This window comes from Lipotes vexillifer, unplaced genomic scaffold (genome assembly GCF_000442215.2).
Source record: "Lipotes vexillifer unplaced genomic scaffold, Lipotes_vexillifer_v1.1 scaffold1122, whole genome shotgun sequence".
Classification (NCBI taxonomy): domain Eukaryota; kingdom Metazoa; phylum Chordata; class Mammalia; order Artiodactyla; family Lipotidae; genus Lipotes; species Lipotes vexillifer.
This window is the reverse complement of record NW_006798649.1, coordinates 1,706,186-1,719,185: the sequence shown is the minus strand read 5'-3', so window position 1 is coordinate 1,719,185 and position 13,000 is coordinate 1,706,186. Positions and strand designations below refer to the sequence as shown.

Here is a 13,000-nt window from a genome sequence, read left to right as displayed (position 1 = left end):
TGGGGGGGTGGCGGGGGGGAGAGGCTCTGGGCTGTAGGAGGATTTTGCCATTCTCCCTCGTGGGCTGTGGAGGTCCTGCTTGGTGCTGGGAGTGGGGAGCTGGATTAAGGGAGGGAGTAAGTTAGGTGGGGTGATTAATGTTTGCTGGAGAGCTGCAATTTATTTAAACCACAGGGAGCCACCAGGGCTTGGGTGCATGTTGTGGGAGAGGCTGCGTCTGATAAAGTCTGTTTGCTCAGGGAGGACCTGGTCCCCTAAAAACCCAGGGCAGATGAGTCTCCAAGGCCCTCCCAGACTTGGTGGAACTTGGGGGAGGCGGCTGCCTAGCCTTGTCTGAAGTCCCTTCCTTAGTCTACAAGCTGCAAAGCCCTGGAAGGCAGTTACGGAACGGACACATCTTACCCAGGATTGATGGCCGTCTGTTTTCTTTGTGGCACACCTCAGAGAGCAACCTACAACATGCTTCATAACACCAAAGTCCCTGCGGGGCTTAATGATATTTGAAACGATAAAAGAATTTGAAGCACCAAGTAAGTCATGAGCTGCTGAGATTGGAAGAGGGCATGAGTGAGGGCCGAGGGTGCTCCAGGAAGGCTCTCGGGTGGGCCCAGGCCCTTGGCAGTAAACCTTGTACAGGAGCAGTGCCCTTCAACGGTATCAACGGGGTTGAGTCGGTGAGGCTGGGGAAGGCACTCCAGACTCTAGCCACAAGAGGCGTGAAGCTCTGTCCACCCGTCTACGCCGCCATGGGATGGATGACAGGTTGGGGGACTAGGGCCCACCCTCTATACCTTCTCTGCATAGCTGACTTGATTTCCCCTCTTTTGTGGTCACTGGTAAACAGCGGACTGCAGTGGGTGCCACTGTCAGGAAGCAAGATCTGGAGGCCCACTGCCTGTGGGTGGAGGACCCAGGGTGGGTACTCCCCTGGTGGGATGTCTCTGCACAGGAGGCCTAGCAGGAAGGGCTGTGGGGACGTCTCTGCTGAGAGTGGAGCCAGGTGGGGATAGAGGAAGTCTGCCCGGGGGTCACTGGCCTCATCGCATTTGCTGCCAGGTGGTGCGGTTTCATGCCCCTGTGAGGCTGGAACCTGGGACCGGCTCCACTGTCCCCTGACAGTTGAGCAGCACGTGTGGGAATATGTCCTCCCCATAGACGTTGAGCATGGAGAGAAACTCAAGGTAGAGGTTTTCAGGCCTAGGTTCTTCCAGGGGAGCGCTTTTGTTTTTCCTTTATTTTTTTGCGGTACGCAGGCCTCTCACTGTTGTGGCCTCTCCCGTTGTGGAGCACAGGCTTCGGACGCGCAGGCTTAGCAGCCATGGCTCACGGGCCCAGCCGCTCCGTGTCCCAGACCGGGGCGCGAACCCGTGTCCCCTGCATCGGCAGGCGGACTCTCAACCACTGCACCACCAGGGAAGCCTGGGGAGCGCTTTTTAAATGGTTTCAGTGAGAGGTTAAAACCCAACCCGACAAACCACAGCCTCTCTTGTCTTCCTCCTTGCCCTCGTCCTTCGGGTGGAGTTATGGTGCAGCATGGCTTGTGGCCAGGTAGCATGGAAGAGGAAGTGTGACTCTTAACGAAGGGGAATTGAACAGCCCAGCTTTGGGAAGTAGAGAGAGAAAAGCGAACAAACCAGGCCTGGCAGAGGGTCTCCAGGGGGCGCCTTGGTAAACAGTGCCTCGGGAACTGGGAATTCAGCTGGTTTGATTTTTTTTTTTTCCCTTCAATACTAGGAAACAAGGGCAATTGAAAAGATATTCCAAAACAGAGAATTACTGACATCTAGTTGGCTCTGGAGTGCACTGAGATTTAAAAATCATTTACCTTATTAATATGTCAACCTTAGGCTAGTATTAACATGCACTTCCTGATTGGCCAGTAGGGGGTGACACCTGGGTGGCAGGGCCACACCATCAGCCTGGGACACCTGGGTGGCAGGGCCACACCATCAGCCTGGGAGTGAACAAGATTCAGAATTCAGAGCAAATCCTGGAGATCAGATTCCCGGGAATCTCTGTGTGTGTGATTGTCCCAGCTCGTTTAATACTCTGTGATTCTCCCAGCTCTTTTAATACTCTGTGTGTGTGATTGTCCCAGCTCTTTTAGGATCTGAGTGTTGAGTCATGTCCCCACCGAGGCACCCCACGACGACAGACAGGCGGTTAGCATGGCTGAGAAACTAGACCTGCACGGGGGGCCCACAGAAATGGGTTTCTGGCTGAGTCCTACGCGGTCGGTGGCAGCAAGGAGGAGAGACCTAGGCATCTGGAGCAAGGCTGAGACGGAGCAGTCCTGGAGTGTGTGAACAGGCCGGAGCCCTACCCGCCTGGCGCATCATGGTCCAGAGGCTGTGGGTGAGCCGCCTTCTGCGGCATCGGAAAGCCCAGCTCCTGCTGGTCAATCTGCTGACCTTCGGCCTGGAGGTGTGCCTGGCTGCAGGTATCACCTACGTGCCACCCCTGCTGTTGGAAGTGGGGGTAGAGGAGAAGTTCATGACCATGGTGCTGGGTGAGTCCCCACATCCTCCTTCCCTCCTGCTCCAGACATGTGTCCCCTGGGGAAGCAGAGCGACAGGGCCTCTGCCCAAAGAGCTGCTTGGAAGCAGAGGTGGCTGCCTGCTGTCCCTGAGCCTGGTGGGTCAGCGTGGCTGGGGAGAGGGTGACCCTGGGCTGAGGGAGGTCTGAGAGAAACAAAAGGGTACAGGGACATTCCCTGGTGACCTCTGTATCTCTGGTCCCTACGCCATGCATGGCCCACAGGAGACACTGGAGAAACTGCCCTTTGTAATTCATACCTGTGGTCTCATTTAATTCCTGCAGCAATGCTTTGAGGTTACCCATTTCACAGAGAAGATGATGGAAGCTAATAAGCCGTTAGGTGACTTAGGCTGCTGGACGGCTAGCTTAGCTGCTGATTGGTAGGGTCGGGACCACGCTCAGCCCCCACCGCCAGGGCTCTTTCTTGCCGCTAGGGCAGGGGCTGGGCTCCTAACTGCGGACAAATTCTGTAAAAGCCACGGAGGGCAAATGTCATCATCATGTGACTCCCAGGAAGAGGGGCCTCTGTCAGGATGAGAGGCTCTGGGGTCAGACTGCCTGTTGAAAGCGTGCCTGTGCATGGCGATCACTAGTCAGTTGGGGCACTAGTGGTCCTAGCTGTGAGCAGTAAATTGGGGTCCTGTGAAGTACTCAGCACAGCCCCAGTGCACAGTTGGCCCTCCACGTGATATCATCATCATTTCCAGCCTTCTCGAGGCAGTTGGTACCCTTCCCCCTGACCCTTCTGGGCCCCAGCCTCCAGCTCATACTACTTGCCCTTCTTGCAGGCATCGGTCCAGTGCTGGGTCTGGTCTCGGTCCCACTCCTAGGCTCAGCCAGCGACCACTGGCGTGGGCGCTATGGTCGCCGGAGGCCCTTCATCTGGGCCCTGTCCCTGGGTGTCCTGCTGAGCCTCTTCCTCATCCCGAGGGCCGGCCGGCTGGCGGGGCTGCTGTGCCCGGACACCAGGCCCCTGGAGCTGGCACTGCTGATCCTGGGCGTGGGGCTGCTGGACTTCTGCGGCCAGGTGTGCTTCACTCCGCTGGAGGCCCTCCTCTCTGACCTCTTCCGGGACCCAGACCACTGTCGCCAGGCGTTCTCCGTCTACGCCTTCATGATCAGCCTGGGAGGCTGCCTGGGCTACCTTCTGCCTGCCATCGACTGGGATGCCAGTGCCCTGGCCCCCTACCTGGGCACCCAGGAAGAGTGCCTCTTTGGCCTGCTCGCTCTCATCTTCCTCACTTGCGTGGCAGCCACACTGTTTGTGGCTGAGGAGGCAGCGCTGGGCCCAGCCGAGCCAGTGGAAGGGCTGTCGGTCCCCTCTGTGCCACCCCACTGCTGCCCGTGCCACGCCCGCCTGGCTTTCTGGAACCCGCGCACCCTCTTTCCCCGGCTGCACCAGCTCTGTTGCCGCATGCCTCGCACCCTACGCCGACTCTTCGTGGCCGAGCTGTGCAGTTGGATGGCATTCATGACCTTCACACTGTTTTACACAGACTTTGTGGGCGAGGGGCTGTACCAGGGTGTGCCCAGGGCTGAGCCAGGCACTGAGGCCCGGAGACACTATGATGAAGGTAAGGCCTTGGCAGCCCGGGGCCCTGTTGTGGGAGCTGCCCTCCAGTGGATGTTCGGGCGCAGGGAGATGCCCACAGCCTGTGCCTGGGCTGGAAGCTGTGCATCTGCGCCCCAATTTCCCCACCAGGAAAATGGGCCAGTGTGCAGGCTGCGTGTGCAGCTGCTCAAGGAGCAGAGTGGCTTTACTGCAGTCTCAGCAGAGCCTTGGGCTGGTCGGAGAGTTTGATCAGTCATTGCCCCAACTTGATGGAGGAAGAGGCTGAGCTTATTTAAGGTCCAGAAGCTGGGCCTCGGGTTCGCCTGGCCCGAACTTCAGTGTGCCCTCTGCTCCCCTACTGACTTTCCAAATCGCCTTGCCAGCCCCTTCAAGCTCAGGCATCTGGAATTCTGTCTTGGAGCCCACAGCAGAAATGTCTGTGTTCCCTCTACCTCTCTTGACAAGCTGAGCACAGCCAACCCTTAGAACATCTTCCTTTGCCCTTAGCCAGTGGCTTTGGCCACATTCCCTGAGGTCAGTGGAAGAACCTACACTCCCGTTGCTATGGGTAGGGCAGGGGATGCTGGGGAGCAGGTCCAGAAAATAGCAGGTCTTGGGCAGCAGGTGCCTGTGGCTCCTAATTCTGAGCAACCCTCCCCCGCCCCATGGTATTGGGTCCTTTTTCCCCACCCCCTGTCTGATGGCCTCTTCCCCCTCCCCACTCCAGGGGTCCGGATGGGCAGCCTGGGGCTGTTCCTGCAGTGTGCTATCTCCCTGCTCTTCTCTCTGGTCATGGACCGGCTGGTGCAGCGATTCGGCACCCGGGCAGTCTATCTGGCCAGCGTGGTGGCTTTCCCCGTGGCTGCCGGCGCCACGTGCCTGTCCCGCAGCGTGGTGGTGGTGACCGCTTCAGCTGCCCTCACTGGGTTCACCTTCTCTGCCCTGCAGATCCTGCCGTACACGCTAGCATCCCTCTACCACCGGGAGAAGCAGGTACTCGCCCTGGCCGCTGAGTGGAGTGGGGTGGAGGGGCCTAGCCCAGGACCGGTGTCTGGCAAGAGAAGCTGGAGAAGGAATTCTTTGATCAGAGAGGAAGCCTGTTGTAGCCCCAGGGCCAGAGACTTGGGCTGCGGAAGGAGGGTGTAGATTAGATTCTGGGAATGACTTCCTGGTGTCAGGACTATAAAGCACTTAAAGTGGATGATTGCAGGAAATGTGAAATCCTTCTCTGGAAATCCTGAAGAATCAGGCTAGCAGAAGCCCTCAGTCAGGGCTGGGTTGTTCTGTGCAGAGGCAGGGGGCTGGATCAGATGACCTCTGGGGCACCCGGCTTCAGCAGCCAGTGAGTGGGAAAGGTCTGGTGTGGGCCATGCTTCTCCTTATTCAGGGGGGGACCTTGTGAGTGACCCAAACCTTGCTTTGGTCTCGGAGATGGGGAAAGCTCCTTACTGCCCCTTCCCTTCTTTTGGTTTGTCTTCCTTTTCTGTTTAATTCTCTCTTTTCTTTTCCTGCCTCACTCCTTTGCCTCGTCCCCTCCCCCCGCCCCCATGGCGGATCTCTGAGCCTGATGCACCTGACACCGCTCACCTGGGCACTGTGTAAGTTGGGGGGGCCTCCTCCCTGCTCAGCCCCACACTAACCAGCCCCTCCAGGGGCCCCCTTCTCTGGGAAGCCTCCTGACCAGGCTGTGTGGTCACCTTTGTTGTCTCCATTGGCCTCACTGAGCTACAGCCCTGGGTGCAGAGCTCTGCCCAGAGGGCAAGAAGTTGGGGCGTCCCAAGGAAAAAGAGATGCAGCCTGGCTTCATAGGGCTTCTAGACTGTAGGAAAGACATAGTCTGCCCCTTGTAGGACATGGGTGGGGTAACTGGGAGGCTGGTTAAGTGAATAGGTAGCTGCAGGGGTGGGGGCGGAGGTGGGGCTTTGGGTTGGGGGAAGCTGGTCCCCGAGTCCCCTGTCAGTGCATTGATAACCTTCATCATCCTCCACGCTTTCCTGCCCTGACTGGGGGCTTGGGCTGGTGTCCGGAAGCCAGGCTTGGGCATGTGCCAGGGAATGTGCGGAGCTGGTGGTCTTCCCTTCAGGCTGAGAACACGTCTGTCCCCAGGGGCCTCTCCAAGCTTCAGCTGCACTGATCTTTTGTGGGGTGGCAGGCAGGAGGTGAGGTCCCAGGCATGGTTGGCCCCGCACCCCATCTACGTCTGCTTTGTCCACTTCTGGCTGCACCATGAGCCTTGGGATTCCCTGGTGTCAGGCTTGAGCTCTGCTGTGGCTCCCAGCGCTAATGCAGCTGACCCTGAGAGCTCTGTGTTAGGCACTAGTGGGCCTTGGGAAAGTGGTCAGATGAGTTCTGGCCTCGGTCCTTAGATAGGAGGGAGGCTCTGGGACATTGCGGGCAGGGCAGGGGCAGGTCACGGGCAGGTCACACTGATCCAAGGCAGACAGTGAGAAGGAACGAGAAGGCTTCGGCCTCAGCACAGCTGGACCATGGGAGTCGGGAAGAGGACGATTCTTTCTGTTCCTCGCTTCCTCCAGGCTGAGTCTGAGGATCCTCCCTGCCCCAGGCTGGGGCCGCAGACCTCACAGTAGGGCAGCAACTGTAGCCTGGGCCTGGGCCCCACAGTGGGAAGGGAGCGTCTCTCTCTGATCTCTCTGGAGGTTGACAAGGGTGTCCCAGTAGTGAGGTGGTAGGGGCGGAAGGAGGAGGGTTAGGAGCATCTGTGTGGGGCTTTGGGGCCTTGGGGCCCCACCTTTGGACTTTGTTCCTCTGCTCTGACATGTCTCTCTGCCCACCTGTCTTCATTATTCTGTGTCTTTCCTTTACCTTGGGGTTCTGTTCTCTTCCTAACCTGCAGCACTGAGTTTGTCTGTCACTTACTGATTCTAGAAGAGGCTAGAGGAGACCTAGACTTCTGGTTTCAGATGTCCCCTCCTGCCCCCCTGCCCGCCTTCTGAGGAGAATCCTCACTAGACCCAGACCAAGCAGGGTCTGCTCAGTTTTCTGACCTGCTGCCCGATTTCCATTAAGGCCTCGTGCCTGGTTTCTTCTAGCCCCTGGGATAAAGGCCAGGGCCTGTTCTCCTAGTTGGGGGATCTCATGCTTGGGTACATACCTGTCCTTGTGTGTTCCCCTCCCCCCAGGTTTTCCTGCCCAAATACCGTGGAGATGATGGAGGTGGTGCCAGTGAGGACAGCCTGATGACCAGCTTCTCGCCAGGCCCTAAGGCCGGATCTCCCTTCCCCAATGGACACGCAGGTGCTGGAGGCAGCGGCCTGCTCCCTCCTCCACCTGCACTCTGTGGGGCCTCTGCCTGCGATGTCTCCATGCGTGCAGTGGTGGGTGAGCCACTGGAGGCCAGGGTTGTTCCGGGCCGGGGCATCTGCCTGGACCTTGCCGTCCTGGACAGTGCCTTCCTGCTGTCCCAGGTGGCCCCGTCTCTGTTTATGGGCTCTATTGTTCAGCTCAGCCAGTCTGTCACTGCCTATATGGTGTCGGCTGCAGGTCTGGGTCTGGTTGCCATTTACTTTGTCACACAGGTGGTATTTGACAAGAGCGACTTGGCCAAATACTCTGTGTAGAGTACTTCCAACCCACTGAGGGAGGACCTGCCTCACTGGGTCCCAGCTCTCCCTATTCCAGTCCCCCGTTGGCCCTGTAGGGCTGGGGGCTGGCCTTCCAGTTTCTATTGCTGCCAAAGTGGTGTGGCTCTCTGCTGCCTCCCTGTGGCAGTGAGGTGCATAGCTGCACAAGTAGGGGACTGGGGCTTCTTCCCTCCCACCTCTCCTCAGTCTTTAGGGCTGGCTGACTGGAAGCTCTCCAGCAGGCTTCAGTCTGGATTTCCACAAGGAAAGAAGAGCAGGGCATTTAATTAACTCTGTGCACTGGAATGCAGGACTCTGCTGGGGGATCACCCAGGCTCAGGGTTAACAGCTAGTGTCCTGGTTGAGAAATACCCAGAGAAGGGATTTGGGGAGCTGAGTAAACTCAGCCACCTGTTCTCCTACAACCAAGGCCTCTTATCCCATAGGTTTTCCCAGTGTCGCTCTTGCATGGGAGTTTGTAATGTGAAACGCTCCTCCACAGGATTTGAAAGTATGAAAGTTATTGGGGGACGCGGTCCCGAGGGGAGAAGGGACGCTGCCTAGCCCCACAGCGCCACCTCTCTGCTGTTCCCCCTCCCCTGCATTTTATTAGGACTTGGCTTGATGGCCCCTGTGTTGCCATCACTGGGACACGGGTTTTTAAATAATTAACTTATTTATTTAAGTAGAAGGGGAATCAAGGTGTTTAGGGGTTGGGTAGGATGAGATCCCTATTGACCAGGTCCCCTGAGACGATTGGTTATTGGGCTGAGAATTGTCAGAATCTCCTTCTCCTGGAGTGATTGGTCTGGCCCCAGAACCGCCTAACCCTGAGCCTGGAAGCTCTGCTTACCCCAACTGATATACCCCAAATCCTGTTACCCAAGGCGGGGAGGGCTGGGGAAAGGTGAAGGGTGGGGCTTCAGGTCTCAGCAGCCTCCGTAGCCTCACCTCCCCTCTTGGCCCTGCCGTCCCCCGCAGCTCCCCTCTGCTCCCTCTAGGACTGGGCTGATGAAGGAGCTGCCCAACCCCACCTTTCCCCACTGGCTCCACAGCCCTCTCCTTGGGGCTGTTTTGGGACCAGAAGCACAGAGTGTGGCTCCTTGAGCCTTTGTCCGTCTCAGCCCCCAGGGCATATCTGTGCTTGGGGAATCTAGCACAGAAACTCAGGAGCACCCCCTGCCTGGGCTAAGGAGGGCTTATCTCCAGGGGCTTTAAGTGCCGTTTGCAATAATGTTATGTCTTATTTATTTAGTGGAGTAAATATTTTATACTGTATGTGAGCAATCAGAGTATAATGTTTATGGTGATGAAATTAAAGCCTTCTTATATGTTTAATTGGTCTTTGTGTCTTTTCTGAGCGGAAAAGACCAAATCTCTCTCAAATTATCCTCAGCTTCCTTCTCATCAGGACCGTTTTGGCAGCTTCAGTTCCCAGCACTACCAGCAGGTGGAGCCATAGACCAACACTTTTGTCCTCTGGCGATTGGGTATGGCTGTGCTTCCCCAGAATTGGGGAGTCCCTTTGAGGGTGAGGGCGAGGGCGGAAGAGTAAGAAATATAGAGAGTGGGGGCATTTTCCTTCTCAAATGGCTCGCGGTGTGGCCAAGGAGATGGAGCAAGCACCCACTATCAACCACAGCAATAGGAAGCCCCTGGCATGTATGGGTGAGGATTCGACACCACTGTGCCTCGGTTCCCACCCTTTCCCACCTCCTTCACCCTTCCTGCCAGGCTCAGGTCAAGTTCAGTCTTCTTGCCATTTCCTCACCCCTTCAAACTTGACCGGCCTTCCTGTCCCTTAAATTCAAGCGGTCAGTATAGTTAACACCCTAGGCAAGGACTAGCTTTATTTTTAAAATGTTCTATGTTTTATTTAACTTTCTATTAGTTTTCAAACATACACAAGAAACGAGCCTGGTGATAATGAACCCAACTTCAACATTTATTAACATTCTGCCATTTTTATTTCATCTATTTCCCCTCCCCCACCCTTCCCCGCCCCCGTATTTTTAAAGCATATGGCAGATACGATTTCACTTCACCTGAAAATACTTCAGAATGTATCTTTAAGAGATAGGACTTTTCAACAACTTGATCACAATACCATGAGTATATTCAACAAACAGTAATTCCTTATCATCAATTACCCAGCCCATGTACATTTTTCCCCAATTGCCTTGAAAATGTCTTTTTCCAGCTGGTTTGTTCAAATCAAGATCGAAGAAAAACAACTATTAATTTGCCTTTAGTGGTTATGCCTCTTAGGTTTCTCTGAATCTCTAACAGTTTCCCTCTTTATTTTTTAAATGCCATTCATTGGTGAAGAAACAGCCATTTTTCCTACAGAATTGTCTACATTCTATGTTTGGCTGACTGTATCCTCAGTGTTATTTAAAATGTTCCTTCTTTCCCCCTTTCCCCCCATAATCTGGTAATAAGATCTAGAGGCTTGGTTAGACTCAGACTTGATTGTCCCATCAGAGGGACACAGGCATTTAAATGTTTAACTTAATACCTCTGTACACTCCTACATAATTTTGAAGAAATTTCAGGTATCATATACCATCCCTAAATATTTCAGGATGTATTTCAAAAAGATAAGCACTTATTTAAAAAAACACACATAGTCACTTTGCTATTATCAGACCAAAAAAAAATTCCTTAGTATAATCAAATATCCAGTCAGTGTTCACATTTCCCTGTCTCATAAATTTTTTTGTATAGTTTTTGTTCAAACTGAAATAAGTTCCTTATGTTGCAGTTGGTTGATGTGTCTCTTAAATCTCTTGTAATCCACAGGTACCTCCTCAATTTTAATCTTTTTCTTTGCAATTCATCTGTTAAGGGAACTAGATGGTTTGTCCTGTAGATCATCTGGATTTTGCTGATTGCATCCCTGTGGTGATATTTCACATGTTTTTATTGCCCTTCTGTTTTCTGTAATTGCTCTTCTATTTTGGTAATTATAGTCAGAGACCTATTCAGATTTGTTTTTTTTTGTTTTTGCAAGAATACTTAATAGGTTTGTGCACCTCCATAGAAGGGAATATGTATTGTCTGCTTGTCTTCCTTTTTTGATGTTAGTAACATTGATATCTTAGATCCATTTTTTTCATAGGCATTGGAAAATTATGATATTCTTTTCTTTCCTAACCAAATGCTGGACTCTTTCCTTATATTTACCAGTTTTCAAAGTAATGAATTGGTTAACTCCTAGTCATGACAGAGGTTTTTCCCTTTAATGTCATTATGTATTCATGTGTTTAAACATATGTGACATGTTTCAATCCTTTGCATTTGCTCTTCATGTTCAAATTTTTCCCATCTTTGGCCAGTGGCAGCCTCTTCAAGTTGATTTCTTTGAGTCCTTTTGACAAACTTCTAAGTGGTCTTTGAACGCTGCTTTGCTTTCTGGCATGACTAGATGCCTGGGCTCATCTTGTATATTTCTTGCCATAGACCTGGAATGAGCTATTTTCTCTAAGGGTCTCTGATTGCTTTTTATGGAAAAAGGTTTTTTCCCATGGAGATCATAATATCAGCATTGGGAGTACTTGTTACCAGGTTGATCACTGGTTGTAGGTCTTTTCAGTGGACAAAGCTAGGGAAAAAATTTTTTAATGTAAATACATGGTGAGTTTCTGCTGATATTTCCAATTCAAATTCAGGATTATAGATTATATATGTTTATATATCTACATACATATGTATTTTACTTCTCTATCTAATTTCTACCACACCGAAACAGAGCTGAAGGCCTGGCCCAAGGCTTTCAGCATGTATGTGTGTATGTGTGAGAAGAAGCAAAAAGAACCACCAGTCAGTCATTAATGTCAGCCTGTCTGTGCCACCAGAACGTAGAACCTGGCCCAGAAGCCATGTTCATTCTTTCTCCTGATCCAAGGGAGAAAGAATGAACACTTGGGCAAACTGTTTCAGAATACACAAAAGGAGACTGGGAATCATTAGGGAACAGGAAACTTGGGCTCAGAGAGGCTTTTCTTTTCTTTCTTTTTTTAAAATTGAAACGTAGTTGACATACAATATTATGTTAGTTTCAGTGTACTACATAATGCTTTGATATTTGCATACATTATGCAGTGATCACCCCAATAAGTCTAGTGACCATCTGTCCCCATACAAAGCTATTACAATATTATTGACCATATTCCTTATGCTGTATATTACTTACTCATGACTTATTTATTATATAACTGGAGATTTGTACATCTTAATCCCCTTCATCTATTTTGGCTGTCCCCTGGCCCCCTTTCCCTTCTTGTAACCATCCATGGTTCTCTGTGTCTTTGAGTCTGGTTTTGTTTTGTTTTGTTTTTTTAGATTCCACGTATAAGTGAGATCATGCAGTGTTTGTCTTTCCCTGTCTGATATTTCACTTAGCATAGTACCCTCTAGAGCCATCCATGTTGTCACAAATGGCAAGACTTTTTTATGGCTGAGTAATATTCCAGTGGGGTGTGCGTGTGTGTGCATGCGTGTGTGTGAGTGCATGCACATATGTACACGTACACCATATCTTCTTTTTGTGTGTGTGTGTGGAGCTGTACTACATGGCTTGTAGGATTTTAGTTCCCTGACCAGGGATCAAACCTGGGCCCTTGGCAGTGAAAGTGTGGAGTCCTAACCACTGGACTGCCAGGGAATTCCCACCATATCTTCTTTATCCATTCCTCTATTGATGGCCACTTAGGTTGCTTCCATATCTTGGCTACTATAAATGATGCTGCAATGCACCTTGGAGTACATATATCTTTTAATTCAAAACCAGTAATTCAAGTGTTTGTGTCATCTTCAGGTAAATACCAAGAAGTGAAATTGCTGGATCATATGACAGTTCTATTTTTAATTTTTTGAGGAACCTCGATACTGTTTTCCATAGTGGGTGCACCAATTTACATCCCAAACAATATACTAGGATTCCCTTTTCTCCACATCCTTACCAACACTTGTTGTCTTTTTAATAATAGCCGTTCTAACTGGTGTGAGGTGATGTCTCACTGTGTGTTTTTTTTTTAATTAAATACTTTTTAAAATTTTTGGCTGCGTTGGGTCTTCATTGCTGCACGCGGTCTTTCTCTAGTTGCGGCGAGCGGGGGCTACTCTTTGCTGTGGTGCATGGGCGTCTCGTTGCAGTGGCTTCTCTTTTGTGGAGGGTGGGCTCTAGAGCACAGGCTCAGTAGTTGTGGCGCACGGGCTTAGTTGCTCCGTGGCATGTGGGATCTTCCCGGACCAAGGCTCGAACCTGTGTTCCCTGCATTGGCAGGCGGATTCTTAACCACTGTGCCACCAGGGAAACCCAGTATGG

The 13,000-nt window shown here is 52.0% G+C and overlaps 1 protein-coding gene across 1 annotated transcript in view; it reads left to right on the top strand.

Moving 5' to 3' along the window:
* Positions 1–8,010, top strand: part of SLC45A3 (solute carrier family 45 member 3) — a 17,603-nt gene extending 9,593 nt beyond the window's left edge. The window contains exons 2-5 of the mRNA XM_007470689.1: positions 2,108–2,509; positions 3,327–4,112; positions 4,818–5,083; positions 7,231–8,010. Coding sequence (XP_007470751.1) covers positions 2,338–2,509; positions 3,327–4,112; positions 4,818–5,083; positions 7,231–7,668 — 1,662 coding nt within the window. The 5' untranslated portion in view covers positions 2,108–2,337 and the 3' untranslated portion in view covers positions 7,669–8,010. The remainder of the gene's footprint in view (positions 1–2,107; positions 2,510–3,326; positions 4,113–4,817; positions 5,084–7,230) is intronic.
* Positions 8,011–13,000: the final 4,990 nt, after the last annotated feature.